The sequence below is a fragment of the Amphiprion ocellaris genome, chromosome 2, assembly GCF_022539595.1.
Source record: "Amphiprion ocellaris isolate individual 3 ecotype Okinawa chromosome 2, ASM2253959v1, whole genome shotgun sequence".
Lineage (NCBI taxonomy): Eukaryota > Metazoa > Chordata > Actinopteri > Pomacentridae > Amphiprion > Amphiprion ocellaris.
The window spans coordinates 34,267,019-34,294,136 of NC_072767.1; the positions used below are offsets into that span (position 1 = coordinate 34,267,019).

Below are 27,118 nucleotides of genomic sequence, written 5' to 3' on the forward strand. Positions count from 1 at the left end.
TTACTGTTATTTTAATTTTGTACAGATCGACTCTCTCGCTCTCATCTATATTTAGCTCCTTGTTAGATTAAACGTGTTCCTGTGATCTGCGAGGAAACTTGTCATTTTGGACAACATTATTTCGTTATGCTCTCCCAGAACTGGCAGTGTTATGTCAAAAGATATCCTGATAATACGCAGTCTGATGACTGGTTATCATTTGGCCCCACTCCCTTTAACTCTGCATTTCATTTTCTTGCCTGAGGAGTCCACTCTCTCTTTTACAGCTCATTTTTCTTGTCAGGATGCCAAAGATTTTCTGTCAAATTCAGTTCAAAAGCATCCCAATCTTACTAGAACAAGGCGGATTAAGACCTGAATTCCCACCGTAGAGGAATAGAGGAAGTGGGAATAATTGCACAAAGTCAAATACATTTTATCACATTATTGAAAATAATGTCATTATTTTAATAACTCATCCTGATACCTTCTGAATGCTAAATGAGTTTTGAAATAGCTATATAAATGAGTCATTTTCCAATGACAGACTGCCTGAAAAACATTACGCAATCATAAAGTAAATGATTTTTTTGCTGTTGCCTGTCTTCAGGGTTCATCACAAGAACAATGTGTGTGAGTACCGCGTCGCATAATAGCTTTTGCCTAATTTTGTCCCTTTAAAAGGTAGAAGATAAGCAAGCCTCTGGTGATAATTCTAGATGAGCAAACACAAGAGAGAATTATAAATAATCTTGTGTGGGTGAAATTACAGGGAACATTGTATATTGTGCGCTCGTGTCTGCAACAGTTTAATAACAGGGGATCAGACACTTAATTTCCTGTGTGATTAATATCCAGCTCCCAAAAAACTCTCGCCCAATAACCACGAAAGCCGAGGTTGATGTTTATCTACATATGGACATTATTTACTGTACTTTCACAACAGTACACAAGTCTTTGACAGTGACAGTCTAATCATTTCTAACTGTGCAAATTGCATAGTGAGCAGGATTTTCTACTGTAACGGTGAATAATTGCAGGACTGTCTCTCTCTATGGAGCTACATGATATAAATGTATACAATGAGGCTCCCTGGAGAGACTCTGTGAACACATGGCAGTGGAGGCCTGCATCATGTACGCTCGTGTTGGTTTGAAAATTCTCCAATTCAGATGCAAATGCATTCAAATTCCAAGGATCTTCTAGTGAGTGTGCCCCTATTAAACTATTAATTAAATATCACAATTCAAGTCAATATTTGATGAGGCCTATTTTCTAACAATGCAGCTTTCAGGGCTTCAGAATCAATATTTTAAAAAAAAGTTAATTTTTCATAACTTTAGCTTTGAAAGCCCAAGTGCATTATTAATATCAGTTACAACAGTATGAAAGTGTGAAAAGTGACAGGTTCCATATGCATTTTCTAAAGACAGTGGAGGTGAAAACTATACGCTGTGCACTGATTGCACCACAGATCTTCACTACACTGGCAGCCTCCTGGATTTTTCCCGGCAGGGGGCAAAAACAAGACGATTTCTGTCAAACGCTGTGTATTCTCCCACCCCTGCTGCGTTTAAAATCCATCACTGTCAGGGAATGTTCTCCTCTCTCAAACTTCTCCTTTATTGCAGTCTAGAAATCCCATCTCTGCTGTTCTTTCTCTTTGTCCTCACTTTGTTTATGAGTCTCACTGAGAGTAGCCTCTGCCGCTACGCCTCCCTCAGTCGCTTCTCCTCCACCGCCTCCTCCTTCCTTCTCCTTCTCTCGGTCTCGGATGATGTCCACGAGCCTCTGAAACTTCTGATTTAACTCCTCCATGCCTCCCACCACTCTCACGTCGTCCTTCTCTCCGTCGCTCTCCAGTGAGCTCAGAGACTCGGCCCTCGAATCGCGGCCCTCGAACTCATAAGTCTGCAGCGAGTCGTAGGGCGGCTGAGAGAGGTCGAAGGTGACCTGATCCAGACGGATGTTCAGGAGCTCTTCCATCCGGAGAGGCTGCGGGGCGGCGGCTTCTGTTCTCGCAGGTTCCGCCCAGCCTCTGTTGTTAGCGAACATCCCTCCAGGTAAGGGCAAAGACTGCGAGGGCAAATCCTTTCTCTGGAGTCTGCACATGTTCAGTAGCTGCAGCCCCGTTGGATACAACCCGCCGCCGCTGGTCCCGTTCATGCATGTCCCTCTGCCGTTTGGGTTCAGCGAGCCCACAATGCTGTACGTGTCTCCTTTCAGGTAAACAGGAGGGTTTCCGCAGCTCATCTGACTGCCGTTTAAATAATTTTGCTCTGAAACGGAGGGAATGGAGGAATCAGTATCAATGTCATCCGTCGTGCAGCTGGTGGCTCCAGTGCTGACCTGAGTCTGGGATGACCCCGGTCGGCCCTCTTGTTGGTTTGATGAGAAGCTGGTGCGACTTTGGCATGAAGACTCATTGGGGTCAGAGTAGGTCAGCTCTGCAGCAGTGTCGGCTGGTGTCGATGCTGTTTCTGCGGGGTTTATCTGTAAGAGAAGATGGGAGAAGTCAGACGATTTTAAAAGACGTGCAGAGATACTGATATGGAAGGTAAAAGAGGCTAAAATAATTTCTTTTCATGTAATTCGATCACCACTAAATGCTGGAATTTAAATATCACTGAAGAGACTGTCAGGACATATGTTTGAATGTATGTGGCTATGATGGATATATTCAAGTTTTTCAGCTTCCATTGGCACATTTGAACGTCTATTTTTTGAGTTATTCGACTGAGAGAACTTGATTGAAGAGCAGATTCCATTGCAACCAAATTTTGTAATCTCAGTAGAGTCTTGAAGTTTTGTGTCTCAAGAATGTTGATTTTGTAATTATACTGAACTTTTTGTTAAGTCCCTGATAAACAAAAAAAAAGACCAAAAAGGTGCTTCCTGATACAATATGTTACCACTAAATCTTTATAAATGTTGATTTTTAACCTTTTAGCCTTGAGCACCCAGATACTTGGATTTTTTTGTTTTACTGTAACTATCTGAACATTGTACACATGAATTTTCTACTGACTTTGTGAATCTCTACATACTTAATATTTATGATGTTGTGGCTTATTTCGATTTTTCTACTCTTTTTAAAGATTGCTCGCTCATCATGTTATTGTTATTGCACAACCTTGAGGAACTGTGACCTTACACTTCACTGCACACACTGTATGAGCATGTTACAAATAAAAACTCTTCAATGTTGAATTTGTGCAAAAAAAAACATCAAGTTCCAAAGTCACAAAATATATATATGCACACGTATTCAAAAAGCAAAACTACATCTCTGAAAACTTGCTTTTTAAAAAAATACCACTGAAGTGGCTGTATGGGCTATGAACGATGAGATTTTTGTCTGTGTTTTTCTCTGGTTTAAAGAGCTTTGGACTTGAAAAAGCTGATGTCAGTGGCCACAATTTAAATCACAATCTGATTAAAGAAGCAGATTTTAACATGAAGCAGATTAGCTCCATTTTGAAATTGTTGCATATTTAATCCTAAATATTTTAGCCTGAGATTTTATCTTCAATTGTGCAGCTGTAATCAATGCCACAGTAGGTGTTGACTTGTTTATGAGATTCAAATCCTTCCACCCTTCATTTTCTTTAATATAGTTGTTAGATCATTTTTTTCTGTCTCTCTCTCAGCACTGCTGTCTGACCTTGGCCTGGTCTTCATTCTCTTTGGTGCCAGCTGCGTTTGCTTCACTTCCCTCATCCCTGCCTGCAGTTTTGCTCTTCGCCAGCATGTGTTCTGATTCGAAGCTTCCAGGGCTCATCTCAGGGGAGCGCAGAAGAGGCTCAAAGGTGCCTTGGTTCTGGATGACGAGGGAATTGCCGAAGTGACCTCCAGTGAGCCCGTGGGTCAGCTGGGTTAGCTGCAGACCTGCCTCGAGTGGCCCGGCTGGATAATCTCTGAGAACAGGCAGTGTGTGGATGCCATAGCAGAGGCGTCCGTAGAGCGGAGCAGAGCCGGGGCGCTGCTGAGGGTCTAGGCCGGGGCGCGTGTGACGACTCCAGCTGTACGTCCTGGCCCTTGGCGGATTCTGCTGGGTGTACCATCTGTGCCAAGAGATAAATGTCAGAGAGGCACACGGTCATACACAAACACGCACACACTCCCACAAGCCACCATGGCAAGGATAAACTTTGCTTTTTTTTAAATTTTTGGGAACAGCTCACATGTTTCTGTTGTTATGCATGTGCTGTATTCTGTGCATGCTCTGCAGCGCTGTAATGTCAAAAGCTGCGGTGTCAGCCTCCCCTCCCCCCTCGTCATCATAGGATATGATGTTCTCCCTGACATCATCCTCCTCGAAGGGTGAGTGGGAGTCTCGTTTCTGATGGCGCAGTGACAGTGAGAGTGCACACACCACTAAAGGACAAAAAAGAGGGACACAACACCACACACGGTTTAGATACTGCAGAGGGAACCTGACAGAACTGTTCAGCATCTTTCAAAACAGTCACAAACAACATATTCAAAGAGAAGCGACTGAACCTACCCAGCAGAGTGGTGACACAAGCCAGCATGGCCAGTAAGGTGACCAAACTGAATATGAGAGACGGCGAGGCGGATGAAACGGGCAGACAAACCATGTGCCTCTCCCATCTTCTGTCCCTCTGTCGGCCCCTGTCCTCTGTTTGCATTCCCCCCCGCAGACAGGGACAAATGGTCACAGTGACTGTGCCAGTGTTGGTCAGACCCGAGGCCCCGTCGCGAAGCACAACTGGCACATAGAGGGTGAGTAAAGATGAAGAGAAGCCAGGGAGTGGCTCCAAGGCTGACTGGAGCACCAGACTGGCTGTCACACCTGATAACGTGGCAAAGAAATCACACATCACACACGGTCAGCTGCACAACAAGCATGTACCAGTTTTGGCTGGTGCCGAGTTTCTGGGTTCTGCTTGAAAAGGAAAATGAGAACCATGCCGACCTCCAGTTTCCCGGATGGTGAGGTTGACGGTAGAACTGGACTCTGGCGGGATGCTGAAGTGAACCGGGGCGTCCTGACCTCCTTGGTCCTTGTCGACGGCTCGTAGCACCTGAACTACCTGCAAACAAAGATCAGGATCAATGCTCAGTTTTACTAATAACCGCAGATAAGAACCTCTTGAAGTTATACATTTATTTTCTTCTTCTGACATCTGAAATATTGAAATTCACCCATTCTATCCAATTAAAATCCCTCACTGATATGCACCATGTGATCAAAGGTTTGCTAGAAGTTTTTTTTAATTATTTATTGTTGTTACCTTTGCAGCAAAAAGCCACACAGTGAATTTACATACTACAGTCACGTCTCTATAGAGTAGGTGTCATTGTTAGTTGTGGGTTCTGTCATGAGGGATTTCCAGCAGAGAATAAAACATGTGGTGCAGTGTTTCTAATTTTACATCAATGTTCGTGTAATGTACTAAGTTACTCTATGCTGCAAGCAGTAGCTGCCGCTTTATAATAAAATGTAGTATTTTTATGTTCTGATTTTATTTGCCCCATTGCAGTTCAGAAATGTTTTAAATTGGACTTTATCCATATAAAACGCTTCGATAACTTTGTGTTCATAACTGCTGTGTAAATCTAGTTTATTGTTATTATTATTACTACTACTGTAAAAGCATTCAACTGGTGAAACACAGGGAGGCTGTAAATGTGAAGTAGCCACAAAAACACAGACTGACTGCTCATCGATCACTTTTCTGACAGGCTTTTAAAATGCACAGCACGAAATTAGATCGCGACTGCAAATGTTATTTACCGACCTTTGTTTATTGAGATGATCTTGCACTTGCTGTTGCCCCGGTAACCATAGATGTCACCAAATCAACCAAAACTGAAATAAGGTTGACCATTTTAAAGTCATAAAAATTAGTTAGTAGGTTTTCCAATTCAGTGTAACACGCAAAGGAAAGATAGCTTATTTAGACACTTGTGTTTTACAGAATAACAAACAACAGTAAACCGCTTATAATAGAATAAAAAATTCCTCCCTTTTAGATTAAAATTGTATTTTGAGGGAAACCTGGCCGTTAAGTTACAAAAAGGATAAAATCATGTAGGACAACAACAAACCCAGGACAAAAGCAAAACTCCTAACAACAATCAAGGGACTAAAGATATACAAAATAAAATGCAGCTTCGAAATAGCAATTGCACTTTTCAGTTCCTTTGATCAGAGCTTTGAACTCTCAAAGGGAGAAAAAATCATTAAGCTGTGGTGTGTTTTGAAGGTTATTCCAGGACCAGGGTGCAAAGTAATAATTGGTGGTTAAAACACAAGTAAACCATGATGAGTTGGTTTTGTCTCCACTCTACTTTAAAAACAGAGGACCACAATAAATTCAAGTCAACAGTGAAAACGAATGAGAGAAATTCTACAGGTTATCAAAAACAGCCTCTTGAAGAAGCTTGAGACAGAATGGGTGAAAAACAAGAGCACAGTCTGAAGTTAAATGTAATATCAGGCAAAAACAAAACAAGAACGGACCTGACCGGGGGCACTGGAGTCACACACTGATGTTGTGTATTGCCTGTCCAACTCTGGCGCATTGTCATTCTGGTCTAGTGTCTCTATGGCAACCACAACCCTTGACACAAGATTCGGATTGTCTGAAAGAAAAGGAAAGCGACACAAATGTTGAAATGATCAGAGAATTTCAAACCATTTCCACTGCACACTTTGTATCCCCTTCTGCAGGCAGCGCTCTCAGTGAAATATGACATTGGTGAGCTCTGTTGCTCATAGCGCCCGAGGGCAGAGGGGCTGACATACCCCTCTGTGTGGCGATGACAGTGATATTATGCCACTGCTCCTGCTCACGGTCCAACTCCATCACTGTGCTGATAAAGCCCGTGTCAGAGCCGATGCGGAACAGAGCCTCGGGGTCTGACTGGGGATCGATGGAGTACCTGGGAAACAGAAATGGGCACTATCAAGAATAGGAGGGAAAAAGAAAGCCCAGAGAGGCCAGAGTGAGCGACTAAATGAGTGAGTGATGGTGTAATAACCACCTGATGTTGCTGCTTTGTCCTGTGTCTGGGTCCACGGCGTAGACCCGACCAACAGAGCAGACGGGGGGGCAGTTCTCAGACACATCCAGATGGTACAGAGCATGGGAGAATTGTGGCGGCTCATCAGCATTAAGGACCATGATCCGGACTGTCGCCTGGTCCTTAAAGGGACCTTTCCTTATGTACCGGGCGTCCACTATAGGGTTTGCAACTTCCACGGAGAAAGTGTATGAACTGCGGATTTCATAATCCAAGAGCTGTTGGGTCATAAATAAAGCAGTCTCAGTCTGTATCAGCTGTACTTTATTTAAGACCTTTATATATAATAACTCTCTGAACCCCAAAATCTGCCTGCGGGTGTGAAATGCATGTTATCTTTACAAAAAAATCCCCCAAATCACACCATTTATTGGCGGTGGAATCTGCAAAAACACAAAGAATTGTAAAAATTTCAACTTTCCAACAGCCTTTGAACTACTCATCTGTGACATGCCTTTTAGTTTGGGAAAATTACTGAATTCTAAGCTTGAAATCATGATATTTAATGGAAATCACTCTCATTTCTTAGGAAAAAAGTTTGCAGTAACCACATTCTGCAAAAAAAAAAGAAAAAAAGAAAAAATGCTCTTTGTAACCAGGAAGCCATCAATAGCTCATCTGCAACAAAATGTCACTTGACAAAAATTCTGGGACTATTTGGCTGAAGTGCAGACCATGCATACAGCTAATGGAAGTAAATTAAAAATATAAGTACGTAAATATGCGGAATATGTAGAGCCACCACTTTTTTTCCAGTATTGACAACATCTGTGGGCACAATGAGTAAAATGTTGTACATGTTAATTCCATTTTTTTCTTATATTTTTAAAAAAGAAATATTTAAAGAACTTCAACTTAGTTTTTTTTTTCTTTTTTATATGATTTATGGCTTTGTATCTTTGTTATACTGCACATTTCTGAGTTCTCTCTGTTTCTAGTCATGCTTTTACTGCTTCCACAGAGGCACAGGACTTTATATTGTGGTGAAGCATGAGGAGCAATAACAGAAAAACCCCACACACTGCTTTGGGTTCAGAGGGTTAATATGTACATTAATCTTCCCCGTAATTCATCTGAGATACCTTTCTCTCTTTTCATTCTATACAACATACATTCCATTTTAGACTTCCTTTTTTTTAATCTGGCTCTAATAAATTTTCATGTAATTACTCATCAGCCCTTCTTCTTCCTTCACTCTCTGCAACCTCTTAATTTAAGGCTCCACAGTACAGTAATTATTACTGAATGCCCAATGCTGTCAGGGCTCTTGAAAGTAAAAGGACAAATTCACACTGGCTGCTTTTAACATCACCTAATCACTTCAAATAAGCTACAGTGTTTTTTTTAACTAGCTCATTATTAGTTCATTGTTTCTCATTAACTGCCCAATGTAGAGCCCTGGGAGTCTGAACCTATCAGCAACAGAGGATATTCGAGTGGGGAGCTGAAGTGTTTAACTGCCGAAAAAATATTAATTGGCAACACCGGACCAAAGCAAATTTGGTTAATTCCCTGAAATATAACAAATTAGAGGTTTTGCATTTGTTATGTGGCCTTTTAAGAATAAACACGCATATATATCCTCAGATCTTCTGCTAATCAACTGAAGCTGCTCACTGGTCTCTCACCTTGTTCAGCACAATGACTGCCTCTTTGTCTCTTCCGGTTACGTTGAATATTTCGGCCTCGTCGGCGTCCATGATGGTAAACTCCAGCTGTGCATTTTCCCCCAGATCGGGATCGGTCGCAGTGAGACGGCCCACCTCCACACCTGGAGCCGCAAGCTCCGACACAGAGAACGACCACGCACCTGTGGGGAACAAAACACTGAATATAACCGTTGGAGCGCTGGCACTGAATCCTAGATGAGGCTGTTGTTTGGCTCAATTCTGTGCCATGTTATTAACATAATGGATGTGGCTGCTCTCCTACACATATTTCATGAGCAGGTTTGAAGGATTGTCCACGTTTTTCAAATTTATCTTAATCTAAAGCTTGCATACCCACATGTACATGCAGTGGAACAGGCACTGGTTGCTTTATTAATTCCACTTGTCCAAACTAGCTACAAAAAGATCTTCTCCTAATGCAATTCTTAAGTAGGAAATGGGGCACGACATCCAGAGTCCTCAGTTCTTAAGTTCAGCATAAAGCTAATATCATGTAAATGAGGTGAGTCTCTTTCAAAGCCACAGTAATTTTAGTGTGGAATTCCCTATTTGTAGGGATGTAAATTTTCTCCTTGCAGAGCTACAGAGCAGAAATTGTAACACAGAAGGAATTTTGAATTAAAAAGACTGACTTGTGAAGATACACACTTTTCCAGTGTATTTCATTAGAACTTCATTCTGGCATCAAATTTTGGCTACTAATGATTCAAACACAAGTTTATGGGCCTCAGTAATCAATTATTTTGGCAACATGTGGGATACTGTAGATGTTCTCTCTTTTTATTGAGCTGAAAGGATTAATCAGACAGACAGTCGAGGGTTTTTAAGTCTTAATCAGACAAATCAAGCAATTTAAAGACATTATGTTGGTTTCTGTGAGCTCGTGGTGGATATTGTTGAGAATTTTCTACCTTTTCTTAGACCCAAGGACTTATAATAAATAATGTTGTAGTATTCAAGATTGGTCCTGGTTTTAAGACAACTTTTTGAAGGTCTCGGCCTCTACTTAGGATTTCAATGCAAGACCTGTCAAGTCTACAACATGTGAGATGTATCACTACATTGCCAGTGCATTGTCTGATTTATCTGTTAACATCGTTACTGTCATTTGAATTAGATTTTAAATCTTTCTGTTTCAGATGTCACCAATCAGGTAAATAATGCCAGTTTAATATTTCTTTTAGTTTTTAGTCATGGTTTAGGTTGTCTGGACTACAGCATTAATAATGAAAGTAGTTGTCCAGTCCACCACACTGATCAAAACTAGATCAAAATATTGCATGGACTGCCATGAAATAGTACATATTAGACACTCACGATCCCCAGACAATGAAGCCTCCTGACTTTGGGGATCCCCTGGATTCTTTTCTAGCTCGACTTCCATGTTTGTGAATGACAATTTGTCCACACTTTGGTTTAACACCAAATATATCAAAAAATTAATTGAAGTTTGTGCTTGGTGCCAATTGGAAACTAACACTAACACTATACGTTACCATTTTCTTATGTTCTCTTATGCGTTGTCTGTTTTTTCTTTGCTGTCCTTTTCCCTCTTCCCTTTACCCTCAGCCTGGTTCTGCTGGAGGCTTCTTCTTTTTAAAATGGAGTTTTTGTCTTTAATTTGTTGCTGAAGTGCTTGCTCAGAGGGAATCGTTTGGATTTTTTGGGTTTCTCTCTAGAATATGATCTTGTAGGTTCTTCACCTATGTGTTTTTTATTCTAAACTAAGAGCATTTTATCTGCTAAACATCACTATGCAGCTCAAATCACAGCAGGGCCAAAGTGTAACACTTCTAGCTGTTAATTCTTGCTATTAACACTAACGTGGATATTCAGACTAGGCTTAGCGCTGTATATATTTCCTCTTTTATACTTGTAATAAGCTGTATTCACAGGTTATTTTTCTAACAATATTAAAATGTGCTTCAAAAACGGACTAAAACAGAAAGACAAAAATAAAACTAGTATGAAACAAGAGCAAAAACACAACATATATAAGATACAAAATAAAAATTAATTAAAATTCACATAGATATGAAAGCCTTTTTTACAAATTAAGATTTAAGAACAGTGATAGATTTAGTGAATCAAATCTCAGATCTCAGGTAACTCATTCCATGGTTTGAGGGTTCAGACTGCAAAAGCACAACAGGTCTTTGTCAGCAATGAGGTGCTGGAAACAACCAGAACAAGAATCTAAAATGACTTCCCGGCTCATACGGAGTTAGTAGATCCATAATATAGGTAACCACTTGATGATGCAAGGTCTTGAAAGTAAACAGTAGATTTTTTTTTTTTTAATCAATGCGCAAAAGAACAGGGAATCAGTGCAGGAAGGCAAGTGTGGTAGTTACATGATCTGTTTTTTTTCCCCTTCCAGCAGCATTTTAAACCAATTGAAGGCAATGACAGGAAACCTGAGTTCTACGTTTGACACTGAAACAGTAGATTAATTTACCCTTCAACTACCAGAAAAAAAAAGTTGACAGCTATGTTATTTGCTTAACTGGTATTATTAAAGCGACAAACATTTGCTAGCTCAAACTATTCAACCCCTTCAACCCCAAAACTCAGTGGCAGGCTTGAAAAGCGTGTTATATTTTAAAATTGCCAGAATTGCACCATTTATCAGAGCCAGAAACTTTAAAAACTAAAAGACTGTTTGGGTAGTTCCTGAGCTAATCATGGGAATCTGTTGGAAAAATGAACAGAATCTAAGCAGATAATAGTGAAGTTTCAGCGAAATGAATTTTTCTCGATAACTCATTTCAAAATTAGACAAAAATCAAGTGTTTACATTAACCACATTCTGAAAAAATATTCTCGCACCTTGGCACAATCGAGAAGTCACGTCAGACTCAGCTGCAGACAACTGTCATGTGATGAAGATTGTGAGACTTTTCAGCTGAACTAGGATGAACAGCAGGCTGTGCTTTAAACACTTCATCTATCTATACCATGTGAAGCCACTGTTGTTTTTAATATTACTAACATATGGGGGCACTTGGAGGAATGTTGCACATGTTAATTCCAGGTTGTTCCATTTTTTGTAAAATACATATTTCAAGAAATATTTAGTTTTTCCTTTTTTATGATTTACAGAGTTATAGTTACGTCATACTGTACAGAATAGGTTTTTCAGTTCTCTCCTTCCAGCCATGACTGTGCCGTTTCCATAGAGGTGCAGGACTTCATTAGAACAAAAAAAATGAGGCCAGTGAGTAAAAATGCAGAGAAACTGCTCAGAGTTCAGAGAGTTAAATGTAAGCATTAGCTACTTTACTTCAGCTGATATTATTGTGGAGAGAATATCTTTGCTTTTTTATCTGATATATTATACAACTAAACATGTTATTAGGTTCTGGGACCTTGTGACCAAACCATAATAGCAGCAGCACAATTTCACACCTTATTTCCTTTAACAGCACGATTATTTTGCATGTTATTTTGCATATTCCTTTCCTTGTGTGTCTTAAATGTAACATGAATGCAGATCTAGTTGATTTGATTTTAATCTCTAGACAAGCAGGTATGTATAATCCCATCACCACTGTGACAAACGCATAAACCCCATCAAATTAACTGATGATTAATTGTCTCCTTCTGCTGTTCACGAGTTGTAATTATTAAGCCGAGAATTAAAGCCTTGCTGGCTAAATCTGTGCTTGTGTTATTGTTTATCCTGGATTACAGTCTGTCCACTTAGCAGGCATGAAGAGGCAGCCAGTGATCTGTGGCAGGTCATGTCATTTACTTGGCGTCCCTTGATGACTTCTGCATCACTTGGAATGCTGCGTGGCAACAAGAGGCAAATTCTGAGAAATGCTTTCATTTTAATCAAAGTGGCACTACCTTGCTGATTGTTAATCATCTGAATCCGCCACATAATGAAGGACATTTAAGAATCACACCCCTCGCATTCAAAGAGCATACTAAATGAGCCGTTTGCCTAAATTGTGGCATTATTGTCAAACTGAAAATAATGACCCGCAGTGAAGTGGGGAGTGCGGGGGGAGATATAGTCAGATATCAGTAAATAAACAACAGACTGCTGGCATTTGGAAATATTAAATGGCTTCTATAAAACATTGTATTGCAGCACAATACATCAACATGAGGAAAAGGGGGCTTTAAGCATTAAGATGAATGGCAGTAAGCAGAGACGGTCAGGATGAAGAAGTAGGGTAGAAAGGGGGAAAAGCGAACAGAGTGGAGGTAGTATATAGAGAAATGCAGTATATGTCTCAAAGTGTTAGACACATTCTGCAGTGATTTTACTGTCTATTGAAGCAGAAAGCACTGAACTTTAAGATGAAATATTAATAGCATGGAACAGGGAAAAGCCTGGATAAGAAAAAGCGGACATGATCTTTCACTCTTCTACGTCTACAGTCCATTTGAACCTCGGGGACCAAACGGGAGTGTTTGCATGAATGTTAATGCCACTCTTCTTGGCAGAGGTTATGTTATAACAATTGATGGCAAAAACAATGATTAGGAGGAGAGCATAAAACAGAAAGCGAATGCTGGACTGACAGGCTGTTTAGCTACTTTGGAGCTTACGTCTTATCTTGAACCTGACAAGGCAACCAGGACCCAAAGGAGGCAGAAAATATTAGACTGCTGTCACAAATGCCATTACAGGATGTTTCATCATTTTAATCTTCACTCACACATATTCTACAGCTATGGAGATAGAAAGCAGCCAACAGTTAAGTGGTTGATCTGATAACGGCAGTGCTTACTCCTTCTGAAGTGAGGGGGGTTGTCGTTGACATCGCTCAGCCTCACAGTGACGGTCGTAGTCCCTGATAGTCCACCCAGATGCCCCCCCATGTCTTTGGCCTGGAGGACGACCAGATATTCATCCTGAGTCTCTCTGTCCATGTCAGGTATGGCTGTCCGAAGGACGCCTGGTGGAGAGCAGAGCGGAACGTGGAGCAAAAATCAAGACGGCGACAGATTTCGCTGTGACACAACGTCTCTTGACATTATCATCAAAGCGAGTCAGATGCATACATTTTAGAAACATATGACTTGGGGCTGCTTCTGTTTCTGAACAGATCGTATAAAATGCAAGTTGATGCAAATGTTCTCAGCCACACTGGGGATTTGGTTGGAAAGGGTATAACATATGATCTCTAAGAGCACCGATGGGATCAACTATGTAAAGCCATCAGCTGTAGAGGCATTTTATCAAACAGCTTTAAAGGGCACGTGTGCTACAAGAGAGGATGTGAACAGACCTGTCTGAGGGTCCACAGAGAAAAAGTCCTGGCCCTGAGTTATGGCATACACCAGCCGGGCGCTGTTTCCATATGTTGGATCATCCGCATCCCTGGCTGTGACTTGGATGATGGACGTGCCTGTGAAAGAGAGGAGGCATGACACAGGTGACACAGCAAAAGGCCGTTTTAAATTGAAGTCGCTAAGCAGGTCACTGGTTTATGAGCTATCTAACAATGATACTTCACCCTAAATATATCTACACTCCTCCTCAGCTGCCGTAAAGCCTGAATTTTCCCCACAGGGAAGTGTAATCTTACGCTACATCTATCCTTTGAATATCACATGTTTAATATGTAGGATTATAAGGATAATCCAGTTCTCAGCTGTGTGTCGATATGCACAGAATGAAAGAACACGTGGTCGAATACCCAGTTTCAGTATAGTACAGTTACCATCTCTTAAGTTGTACCACAGGCAGCAAATTTAACCACGTTATTTCCACCCACTGTACTCAGCAAACCTCGGTTATGACCAGTTTAACACAGTGCCACGACCCAGTCTGTAACTAGCTGCTATATCCTGTAAAAACTGCAGCGTCACAACCAACCTTTCAGAAATATCCACAGGAGCCCTGTGTGTTTTTCTGTGTTTGATAAGTGGAGCAATGTGACTGTCTGCAGCATACTGACATGTACCTATAATAGTATGAATAGAACCACATGTGCTTCCGCCATCTGCTTTCAAAATTTGCTTCAGTCGCACAGAAATCACTAATTGGCTTTAAGATATACTATACTATACTGTTGGGTATTTTATCCCAAACATTAAAAGTCTGAACACACATAAAAACAAGAACCTCAAATTCGTACTTAAGTATGGTATTTCAGTAAATGTCTATAGTTGCTTTCCACCACTGTCATCGGGCTTGTAACAAGGATTTACATTGTGTTCACATTCCCCTCTGGATGTAAACAAATCAGAAAAAAATGATGAAATCTTGTGGAAGAAGTAGTGACGTTATAAACTAATTAACTCATACCGGTAGCTATAAAGGCACATACATTTTCAGCATCATTTAACCCCATCAAATCCCATCACCAAAACTAGTTGTTTTCCACCACAGGAACATTTGTGCATTTTCTGAATGCTGGAACCGCCCCTGTAAAACCTCTTCCGGGGCTAGATTTTGGGGGACAAAAACATGTCTACTCTGGGGTGGGTAAGTCTGACTGGCCCTAAAAAACTGCTGTGTGAATCTTGACACTGACTGGTTAAACTAAGGGAAAACAATTAGTTAAACTCAGAGAGGATAAAGGGATCCATTTTTCTGCCTTCTCAATATCCTCGTTGAATAATCTAAAATGTACCATATAAGCTAACAGAAAAACTCTCGATTGTTCTACTTCATGTGTTCATACAACTGGAGTTAATGTTATGGTTGGAGGTTGCACCGCGGTAGAAACAGAAAAGCTAATAGGGCTGATTAGGGGGCTGTTCCTGTAGACATTCGTGTCACCTCTCACCTGCCCTGAGCTGTTGCAATGGAAAGCTGCCTAGTTACATTAAATAAAGTTTTACAACAGTCAAATCACAGTTGGTGGAATGAAATGTTTGATGTTGAACCCCATCTATTCTGCAGGCTGCAGTCAGGGAAACTTGGACATTTTGACAAATCCATGAGTTTGTCAAGAATACTGCAGACATAAATATGATAGCTGGGAAGTTGACTTTGTTTTAAGATATTGTTTAGCCATGCAAGCAGGAAACTGACAATGCCAGTCTGTTAGTTCGTCAGTTAGTCCACTGCTGTAATCCTGATGGAAAAGATTTGACATCTATTGGATGGGTTTTCCTCTAAAACTGGCAGTGCAGAAGAGGATGACTCAGGATGTTGGTGATCTCTAGAGTTTACGTCATTAGTTTATGATCAAATAACTGCAAAGCAAATGGCATTCCTCTCAATCTGACCCAAGTGTTTGCTGCGTATTAGCAAAGGTTAGCATACTAATAGGCTAGACCACTATAGTAACTAATATATATTAGAATTTAGCATGCCAACATCATCTTTTAGGTCGTCAATTGTTAAATTAATCTGCAACTGTTTTGATGATTAATCATTTGCCTTAAGTATTGTTTTGACCAAACTATTCTTTGATTCAACCTTCTTAAATTTTAATATTTTCCTGTTAGTTGTTTTTTACTCTTTGATGACAGCAAACTGAATACTTGTGGCTTTTAGAAAAAAGACCTTTGTCATGTTGGGCTTTTAGAAACCCAATAGACGTTTTTTCATCATTTTCTGACATTCTCTAAACCAAACAACTCATTGAATAATCGAGAACAGACAATGAAAAATAATCTTGTTAACATGTTGACTTTGCCAACATGTAGGTTTTAGAATTGCACATTCAGGCTGTCTGAAATCACTCCTTATCTATTATATAGCCCAACATCTTTCTATTCATTCAGCATCTGAATGGAGTGTCCAAGAATGAACTTATTCTCTCATAGAGCCCTTAAAAAAATCCCATAACAAAACAAAAAATTGCTGCTTCTCGCTTACAATCCCACAGTGTGATATGCTGCATTTTACAGACGAAAATTACTCTACACCTGTTAGAAAGGCTGATGATTGCAGACACAGTTTCAGGTGTTTTTCTGTGAAAGTTATCTCCACTGGAACCCATTCTGAGCGACATGAATTCAAGCTGAGCAAAGCGGCTGCTCTTCATGAGGGAGAACACGACTAACATTTTTACTGCCACCTGTCAAGAGGTTTTGCTTTAACGCTGTCATAGTGCTGTACCTATGTTGGCCATCTCCGGCACCATGGCCACATAGGGTTCATTTGGGAAGATGGGCGGATTGTCGTTGATGTCCTGCACTCTGATGATGAACTCGGAGGAAGGCTCCAGGGCTCGGCCGGTCTCACGGTCTACAGCTGTTGCGATGAGACGATACTGGTCCTTCTCCTCCCTATCCAGGGATTTGGTGACATGTATGTTGCCTGTGTTGCTGTCGATCACAAACACAGAGCCCACCCCCTCTCCCTCCAACATGTATTTAGTGCGTCCGTCTCCTTTATCCATATCGGTGTGCAGCTGCAAAATCAAACACATGCAGAGCAGATTACTGTGACACCTTCAGGCAAACACCTTCAGATGGAGAAAGCTGATGCAGGTATCGCTCATTAACACTCTTCTATTTGTCTGGCAAGTGCTGCAAACCTGACTGTGTGAAATGGGTGATTTATGTTAAGTTGAGATGTGCTCAGTGAGTCTGAAATGAATGGCACCAGGTGTGGAGGATACATATGGGACCAGGATGAGTAGTGATGCATACAGCTAATTAACTCACTGGACCAAACATGCCATCAGGGGTTTGTTGGGGGCAAATCCACATCAATGTCGACGGTGGCCCTGCAAATGTTATACATATATGTTCGCAGATGCATTCTGTGAAAGCAGGCGGCATCCATCTGTAAATCTTTGTCTCTTCTATCCATCTGTCCCTTCCTTCGCCTTCTTGTAAATCCATCTGCCTGACTTGCCTGTACCTTTTAAACTACCTCTTTTTCCAGCCCTCGTTTCTCTCTCTTTTCATCAAGTTACCTCGGTTACACAGAATGCCCATCTGCTCACATTTCTCATTCCCCCCTTCTCCCTCTCTTACTCTGTCTCTCTCTCTCACACTATCTGTTTTGCTCTCTGGTGCAGAATACTGGTTCTGTATTTAATGGCAGAGAGGATATTAGTGTGAGCTAGATAGGTAAAAGGCCAAACACACAGAAATAGAAAGCTAAAGAGATTACTCAGCCTTCATCACACTGAGCTTTCTGACCAGGAACCTTCACATCGTTCTATCCTTAAGGCACATCTGCACATGTTCATAATCCACGCGGCTTACTCACAACCTCTGCTGTGGACCTTAGATACTCATGAGAACTAAAGCCTTGACTTTAAAATACAGCTGCAACATTGTCTGTTTACAAACGTGGGGATATTTCAAATGACTTTTGCACAGCGTATTCGTTCTGTGGCATGAAAATTGTGCAACAAAGACAAATTTAATTGCCTGCATAATGGCAAGTGCAGAATTAGTCTAATCGTTTGTGTGCTTAGGACAGATGAGTATCTATATACCGCAGCATACAGCTGTGCATAATAACAACATATGTTCAGGGCAAGTCACATACTTCACATCATGCGTGCAGAAACCAGGGAAAATATGAGATTAGTGTATATTCTGTGTGCGTATGTGTTAGGGGATGAAGTTGGGATTATAGAACTCATGATAGCATACCCTACAAATTGCTAGATAAGGGACTGTTTTTTTTTATTCATCCCTCCATCCACACCCCTCTCCCTCCTTTCTTCCTTAAAGCTACCTTTGATTTTGATCCCACACTTCACCACGAGAGACATCTTTGTCAGAGTCTGTGCCTACCTCGCTCCCCTGCTCTCCCCCACCACCCCCTCCACCCCACTTCCCACTTTCTATCCAGACCTCCTCTCCTCACTGTCTAATTGCTGGCTCAGTCCTGCTGTGCTTCAGTCAGCATGGAAAAACACTCTCACGGTGGGGAAGAATTTCATCCACCCCTTACAAACAAAGCAAGGAAAAGACGAAACTGTGCCTTCCAGTCCCTTTGTCACTTTCCCTCTCAGTCTGTAATCTCAATTTTCCCCCTCCTCTCACTCGATGCAGTACATCCACCTCCGGGCTTATATCTGCTTCTTTCTCTGGCAGCCGAATTCTTTCTTCTTCTTCTGCACAGGTTGAGGTACCTGTGATGTGAACTGTTGATAGCTCACCTCAAACCTCGCACCGGCAATAGGTTTGACATGATCATCCCTCTATTTTTGGCAAACAAAGTGAGCTGCCACTGAGAGAAAAAACGCTATGCTTTCAACCCCCTCACAATGCAGGGGTAGTTTATTACATGAATATCAACATCAAGACTGCGCTTGCAGAAGCATGAGCAGTCCCGTGTGTCCGCTGATTGCTTTAACACCCCTCCCTGACTGTATCAATAACAACCAGAGAGGAAGATTAAACATTTATGAGGTGTATACTGCACTGGTAAGAATCCAATCTAGACTGTCACTATAAAGTATACTGCTAGCTACAAAGTGGCTGGCAGCATTCCCTGTTAGCGTTACAGCTGATATAATCCTACTCTGAGTATACTGTAGCTGCCAGCAGTTGCATTAGTGTGGAGCGCCTGACTGTGAAATACTCCAAGTGAACCCCTGGGATGGAATGGTTCAGGTGTACTGTGGATTAAATCATCTCAGACACTTTTCGTGTAGCGGCACCGACAGTGCTTGAAGGTTGCTGGTGTGGCGACTGTGAAAACTCATGCAAATGACATGAAGAGTGGGGATGCTTAAACACTACAATTATGCTTTTGCATCATTCCTGGGAGCATGATAGTACATTGTGAACACAGAAAAACATCTTGCACACACATACATGACATTTTTAGTGAAACTACTACTATACAATTACAAATAAATCTTTCTCCTTTTTTCACATTTGCTGTTCTGTAGCTTTAGGATCACCTTAAGTGCACAGTTTGCTCATTTGCCCTCTCTCAGTGACAACTAACATCCATGTAGATGCAACACTGGCTGTTTGGGGTGACAAAGCACTCCAGAGATGAAATTTGTGTGAGTAATATAAGGTAAAAGTTTGCTTTTCGGGCCACTAAACAGCAAAATGGTTAGGGCACATATCACATGGGCACCTTCACTGCATGTCATTTCCCTGCTCTTTTTCCCCACACTACCTGCCTGCCTTCACAGTCTATCTCATAAAACAGAAAAACAGGACAAAAACACAATATATCACAACAAAACCTTCACTTTCTGCTTGGATGAATCAACCTCCAGCAATTTCAGAACAGCAAATTTCTGTATGTCTGCTATATTTTGAACTACACTGCTAGTTTCACACTGGTTAATGGGGAATTAGTGAAGCACTGGCAAAGATAAGCAGGCACAGAACACCCATATATAGCTTATAGTTTTGGTTATTAACCTAGATTAATGAATTTGTTTTGCACTATATTAAGCTCACTAGCTAGCTATTTGAAAAGGTAGTTTGCTAAACTAACTTGACAATTCAAGCTACACAGTCACGGCATTAGACCTGCAGTGTGGAACTTTTGTTTAGCTATTTTAGCAGTGAAAGTAATTACATAAAGACTGTTGATACATGCTTACACAGTAGTTTTGACTGCAAACTTTCCTCTGAACACAATTTTCCTTTTTAATTCAGAGCATTCAAAAGTTTTCTTGAATGCTTTTTTCTTTTTTTCACCGTTCACACCTAGCTGCTGTAATCTACTTCATCTCCATCACTAAAGTCACTTCCCAGACTTTTAATTTGACACTTGCCCATATGCTGTGAAATACAGAGAGCTTTATCATTCTCCAACAGGCTTTATCATTCATGTGTAAACTTGTTTGGCATTCATTAATATGTTAAAAGCATGCACTTCAAATTTAAACTCAATATTGAGGAGTCCCTTTAAGAAACTGTCACATTTAATATTAACTGTGCCTATAAATTTAAAAAAATCTAAATCTAAGATATGATGTTGTTTGACTGTGAGCTAAATCACATTTTAACTCAATGCCAGAAGGAGGTTACTATATCAGTAAGTCAGTTAGCTATGTTAGTAGCAACTGAGGGGTCATTCTTAAGTCGAAAAGATATCTGGAAAAGAAAATACCTCGTTCAGGGATGTTTCTATTCACTATGATTATGCAAATATTAGGAGCTGGGTCACTGAGACAACGAGCTGGAGGCACTTCTTCTCTGGATGGTGCAGTTGCAGAAGATGTAACAGAAGATGAGAGGATGTGTTTAAAGAAGCACCAGTGAAACCTCTATGTAGAAAACATGATGCACTGATGTCTGTTTCATGCATTCGTTTAAGGAGATCTACAGTTTTTTTCTCTCCACACAGATATTTTTTTGCTCTTCACTAAAGCAGATGCTTCAGTGGCTGTTCAGCTCATACATATCATGACTTATTTCCATAGTGCTTTGTCACATTTTTATGCCTCTATGCAGATGACATCCAAGGCCGGAAGCATTATGTTTTTGGGTTGTCTATCCATCCCATTTTCGTGAATGCCAAGAGCATATTTCGTCAAATTTGGCACAAATATTTGCATGGACCCGCGGATGAACTAATTACATCTTGTGGGTCAAAGGTCACTATGACCTCACAAAGCACGCTTTTGGCCATAACTCAAGAATCATATACTAAATATGACACAATTTGACAGAACTGTCTAACAGGATAAAATGATGAAGTCATGACATTTTATCTTCAGAAAGGCAAAGGTCAAGACTGGACCAACTTGGATATAAACTGCAACTTGACTTGGTAGGCAGAAGCATACAAGCACAAGAAGGTAACTCTTTTACTGGAATGTCAATTTTTCCATTTCAACCAAGTGTAAAAACTTTGTTTATTTCTATTTAAACCATATGAAATACTGAGGTGAGGCTGTGAAGGTGCTTATCATTCTGCCAGTGCTTCCCTGCCTCTCTTGTAACCAATAACATTGCAAGACATGACAGCTGTTTTGAAATTACCAACTTCAATTTCCAACTTTCAGATTGGTTGGAATTGTGGCACTCTGTCACTCAAACCTGAGAGCGCAAAGAGCAGAGATGTTGACAGCATGACAACGTGATTGCTTCTGACTACATGGAGCAGGAAAACTGAGAGTTAAAGAGTGAAAGTGGGTTAAAAAGGTTATAATTGTGCATTTATGTTGAAAATGGAAACATTTAGCAGCATCTATTGAGCACAGAAGATATTTTTGTTTGCTGCAATTAAATCATTCTTTGTGTGACTGTAATTTGTCTACAGAAATGCATGCGCTTGGAAAAGTCTTTTCTTGAATGAGGCATGAACATAATTTCTTACAATACAATGCTGGTGATTCACATGAGCATGCTGGCAGGTGGTGAACAACAGCTTACCCGTCCAATGAGCACTGGCTCAGGTCCTCTGTACTCCTCAATCACAAAGAACTGGTTCCAGAGCCAGCTCCTCCGATGGCGAGATCGAGGCTCCGACCGATTCTGTTCAGACTCTGTGACCCACTTAAAGAGGCCTTGTGTCTGCTCAGGCTGAACGTCGCCGACACCTGTCTCCAAATAGAGCCCGGCCTGCAAAGCATCCTCCTCCTCTGAACTTGGCACTAGACTCTGATCATTAATTACACCTTCAACCACTCCATTAGTCAAATTGCTTCTTTTCTTGCGGTTCACACTGAGTTCAGGGCTATGTTTAGATATTAGGGACTTGGCAGAAGGTTCAGGATGTTTAAGTATGACCATTTGCCTCGCCGCGTTATTCTTAAAGTCAAAATCATTAGGTTTTGCGTCATTTAGTTGAAATGCCACATTTGGCAGGGATCTTGCATCACTTCTTGCATCCTGAGCCTGACTTTCCTCCAACTCTTTGATCCTCACGAAAAAGTTGTCCTTGGACTCTGGGTGAGGTAAAACTTGTTCCTCTTTGCTCGATAATACGTCCTGATCTTCCTCCAAAAGGCCAGCAGCCCCCGAAATGCCATTTCTTTCCCCTTTGCAGAATAAAAAAAAAAGAAGCACAACATGTGCTGCCATTTCGGATGTTCAACAAATAGTCTGTTTCAAGGAATAGCTGACAAATAGATGATCAGATGTAGGCTATTATGATAGCTTGTTTGCAGTGTGTTTTCTGCTCCCGCTTGGGTGTTTCGTTTCTTCTCCCCAGAGCGCGTCTTCATTTCGCCTCCTTTCCTCACATATTCCCATGCAGTACACATGCTGCACAGGATCACCTGAGAGAAGACATAATTAGTGCAGTCTTGACTGTATTCATTAAAATGGAAAGCAAGTTCTTCAAGATACAAATCTGAAAGAGGCACAAAGAAGCTGACATCTTCCTCATTATCTAGTAAGGACGAGGATATTTTGAGACCAATTTCTAGATAAATGTTTCTCTACTGTTTGGTGAACAGCTTTGTTTGCTAATCAGAGCTCTCTGCCAGATGCTGTAAAAATAGCCGCGAGTTTTACACAGAAACTATGAACATTACGGTCTGATAAGAAATTACCAAAAATGGGAGGGTTCACTTTGTACCTGATGTGATTAGTCGTTCTCTTCCCACTGCTGTTGTCGTTGCTGTTTTGTGTGAATCTGGGTATTGATCGCATTTGCAGGGAGATAAGTATGGTCTTAAAAAATTTCAATTAATTTAGAGCCCGAGGGCTTGACGATGAGGTGGAGCTCAGGTACTTTACTGCTCCCTGTCACACACAATTGCCTGGACAGCAGGTGATTGATGCCATCCCTAAAGATGGTCTCCCCATGCTTCAATGCCCAGTAGTGAGAGAAGTTCCCCTTAAGAGATTAATTAGGCTCATAAATAATTTAATCAATGACTTGTCCTCATTTCCCGAAAGTTTAATGATCTGCGTTTTGTCAGTATTTGAATCAGATCCCAGGCCATTGATCTTTGAAACTTGATGCGGTGAAAAAGTGTCAGCAACTTAAAAAGACTGAAACTGTGTGATGTCAGTTTTTCCATCCACGTCCCACCTGCATCCATCACTCTGCCTCACTATTTCCTGGACTGACATCTGTTTTCACCCTTATGCACGCATGGAGATGTGCATTATCATCCCCACACTGCAACAGTGCATGAGTCAGAGGAACACAGCCATGTAGGCTTCCAACACATTTAAATAAAGTTTTCATTAATGCATTTGAGCATTAAAATTCACTTGCAGCTGCATGCAAATTATCAATAATTTGGCTGAAGGACATAAGTGATATAGTGCATGCTGACAAACCCAAATCCTCTGGTCTCATCTCACTTAATAAATGCACAAAGGACGTGCACGTGCTTTGATTAATTTAGTGGAAAATAGGCACAGGGTGGGCCTATAGAAATGCAGCAGCCTTTGATAGCGTGGTATAATATGGACCATAACAATTTCTGATACATCCAAATTGATATGCTTCATATGCGAGGAGAAGCATGTGAAAATGAAACCAATGTTCTTTTTCTCTGCAGATACTGACCTACTTAAAAAAGTACAGCTTGACTCAAATTGAGAATTTGATCACAGGAAGCATTAAGTAATTTCTGCTCCTTTTCCTCAAAAGAAAAATCCACCCTTGAATTTTTTTGTCTCACTTTTCACACCAAATTACACCAAGCCATCCATATGTAATGCTCCATGTTCAGCATCTGCATCTGTTTGCCGGCATCTCAAATCTATGAAAAATACAAGTGGCTCCTGTACAACACTTTTGTCTTCTTCTGCTATTGTGCATTAGCATAGACTGAGCTCACGGCTTACATTTCTCTCTGCCAGCTTTGCTCCAAAACCCACGTTGCCAGCAGTACATGTCATTCACCGCTGTTTGAAGTCTTCCGAGTATGAGTGTGCGCGAGATATGTGTGAAATGTAAGGCAGGGATAGAGGATGAAAGCGTGAGGACGATTTGCTGTTGCCGGCTCAGAATGGAATGATGAGTGGTGACATAGCTCTAAATTGCAAATCGCTGTTTCAGTCTCACTTCACTCTGCATCGGGTTGCTTCACTGCAACGAGGCTATTTCGTTTTTATTAAAAATAGCCTGTGCATGTCAGGCCTTTTACATAGGGAAAAATGGGAGATGGAGGCAAAGAGGGAGCAGGGGAGAGGTGGGTGGGGAGGGGGGTAGTGGTGGAAGTACACTGGGAGGGAGAAGATGGAGGGAGGGTGGGAGGTTGGCTGGCTTAAACGGCCAAGACGTGGACAGATTCTGCTCCATTTGAACATCTCTGGCTTTCTCTGCTCCTGCCATCCCTCTTAATGCTTACAGACCTCTCATCCATTCTCACCGCCTCTCCCCCGCTCGGCGCACACAGGGAAATCTCTTAAGTCTCTCCAAATCAGACTGGCGAAGAAGGGCCCACTGTACTCAGCACATCAGTCACCTCATTATTGTCAAGATTTGACACTCAGACAGCTTAACCTTAAGTGCTGAGTGCTGAACAAGTCTTCAGCCACGGACTTTATTTGTCATAAAAAAAAATGACTCTGCTGTTACAAGGTGATCTACTTGTGTGAGAGTAGATGTGGATGATAATGACTTCTCAGGCATTAGGGAGGCACAATACATCGTCTCAGCACCCACACCGCCACGTGGGCATGCACTAACATCATTGCAGGCAGTGCTATGTAAAGTGCGGCGACACATCAGGCTTAAAGTTTTTTTTCTCCCATTGCTGCTTGATACTTGGTTCTCATTTCCCATGACTAATCCACAGGGGAAGCACCATAATTTACTCCAATTTAAGGGTTCTTGGATAAACTGAGATTTATTAAGCTTTTAAGCTTCATTCACAACACACTGAGTTTGTTGACATGCAGGCTCCACATGCACACAGCAAAATGAGCGAATAGAGCTGGATAGACACTAAAAAGAAGGATTTGGTGGCTAAAAGAAACGCAGCTTCAGCTATATGGAAATATTTCGGCTGCAGAAAGGATGAAGTTGATGACAGTCGGCAGTAGAGCTGAACGACTGATCAAATACTGAAAAAATTTCTAACATTTTTGATAATCAATTCATGAGTGTGAGGATGTTTTTTTAAAAGACAGAAATCAAGTCTCTGATCCAAATTGCTTATAAATGTATTTTCTCTGGTTTCTTTACTCCGCTGTGACAGTAAACTGGATATCATCGGGATGTGGATGAAACAAGACAACTGCGGACATCACTGATTGACATTTTTCACCATTTTCTGACACGTTAAAACCAAATAACTGTAAGATTACTTGACAAAATAATCAACAGAATAATCACAAAATGAAAATGATCGGTAACTGCATCCACTATCAGCAGTGCCTTGCAGTGGTTGCCACTATGGAGGCAACACAACTTATTCAAATCAGTACCACAAAGCTCTTTAATCATAAGTGCAAGGACAGATATGAATGTCACCAAAGCAAAAATAATACTTTGGATGGCTTTGTGAATGCTACACCACATGAAAAAAAACATTTTTTTTCAGCATTTTTTTCAAATTATTTTTATTCTCATACAGATGCAATCACAGCCATCATTCTAGGGAGATTCATTTTGTCCAAATACACTTATTCAAGTCACGTGGCGGTTTCATATATCACAATGTAAAGCAGAGAAGCTAAATATCGCAGTATTAGGTATTCTCCTGTTTCGTGCAACCCTTTCTGACAAACCCACATCTTAAAGCAGATGATGGCTCATCGCAGCCTGGCTTTGGTCCCTCACACACACGCACATGCACACGCACGCAGGCACACTCACATCTGGACGCTTTATTAGCATATCCAGAAGAGCTACACTAAACAGCCCGGAGCGTGACCTTGTCTTGTTAGAGGAAGCCAGAAAAAATGACCTACTTGATGCATGTTAATGTGATTTACACACTTGGTCTAACTATTATAATGAATCCAAAATAAATATATACCGCTGCGAAGTCCGGGGACCCATGCGAGTCTTTTTTTTTTTTTTTTTTTTTTAGCAAAAGCGAGCATCCCCGCGTGAGAAGTGCACGCGGGCAGGTGAGTCTCCAGCCCGCGCGCACGAACCCAGCGCGCGCGCGGACACATAGACACAAACAGAAAAAAAAAAAAGGTTTTTCTTTCTTGCCAGAAAGCGAGGAAGGAAACTCGAAATTAACCGCACCATCTGTCAGAGGCTGGCGTTCACTTCAGTCAGACACGAATAATGGTCTCCAAACCCTCCGCTCCTTCATTATTTATAGTATTATTTCACCACACAAACACATGCTGGTGGCAGCGAAACGCCGGGGTGTTTGCTTTTCTTGCTAATTCGCTCCAAACTGTTGTAAAAACCGCGTCGCTGTGGCTAAAAAGAAAACAAAAAAAAGTAGCGAAGTGGAGAGGGTTGGAAACTTGTCACGTCGGTAAACTCGAGGAGATAAAACAGGGAATTGAAAAGTCACCGGCGGAGCTTACCGTGTGCTGGCAGCAGTGGTGGTGTCGCTCTGCTTCTGCTTTACCGGAGCTGAAACCGTCCAACGTGGGGAAAACGATGCCGAGGTTCATCTGAGCTCAACGTGAAGTCTGTCCACTTAACCCGGTCTCTCTCTCTCTCTCTCTCTCTCTCT

General features: G+C 41.3%; 1 protein-coding gene across 1 annotated transcript; it reads right to left on the reverse strand.

Annotated features, from left to right (window-relative positions):
* Positions 1–883: 883 nt before the first annotated feature.
* Positions 884–27,118, reverse strand: LOC111570238 (uncharacterized). The gene is made up of 14 exons (XM_023272883.3): positions 26,967–27,118; positions 21,939–22,786; positions 16,738–17,032; positions 13,949–14,068; positions 13,448–13,615; positions 8,661–8,842; positions 6,994–7,250; positions 6,755–6,891; positions 6,470–6,591; positions 4,919–5,036; positions 4,487–4,795; positions 4,164–4,356; positions 3,644–4,043; positions 884–2,472 (listed from the first exon to the last, which is right to left on the reverse strand). The coding sequence occupies exons 2-14, from the start codon at positions 22,587–22,589 to the stop codon at positions 1,612–1,614; spliced, it is 3,813 nt and encodes a 1,270-aa protein (XP_023128651.1). The 5' UTR covers positions 22,590–22,786; positions 26,967–27,118; the 3' UTR covers positions 884–1,611.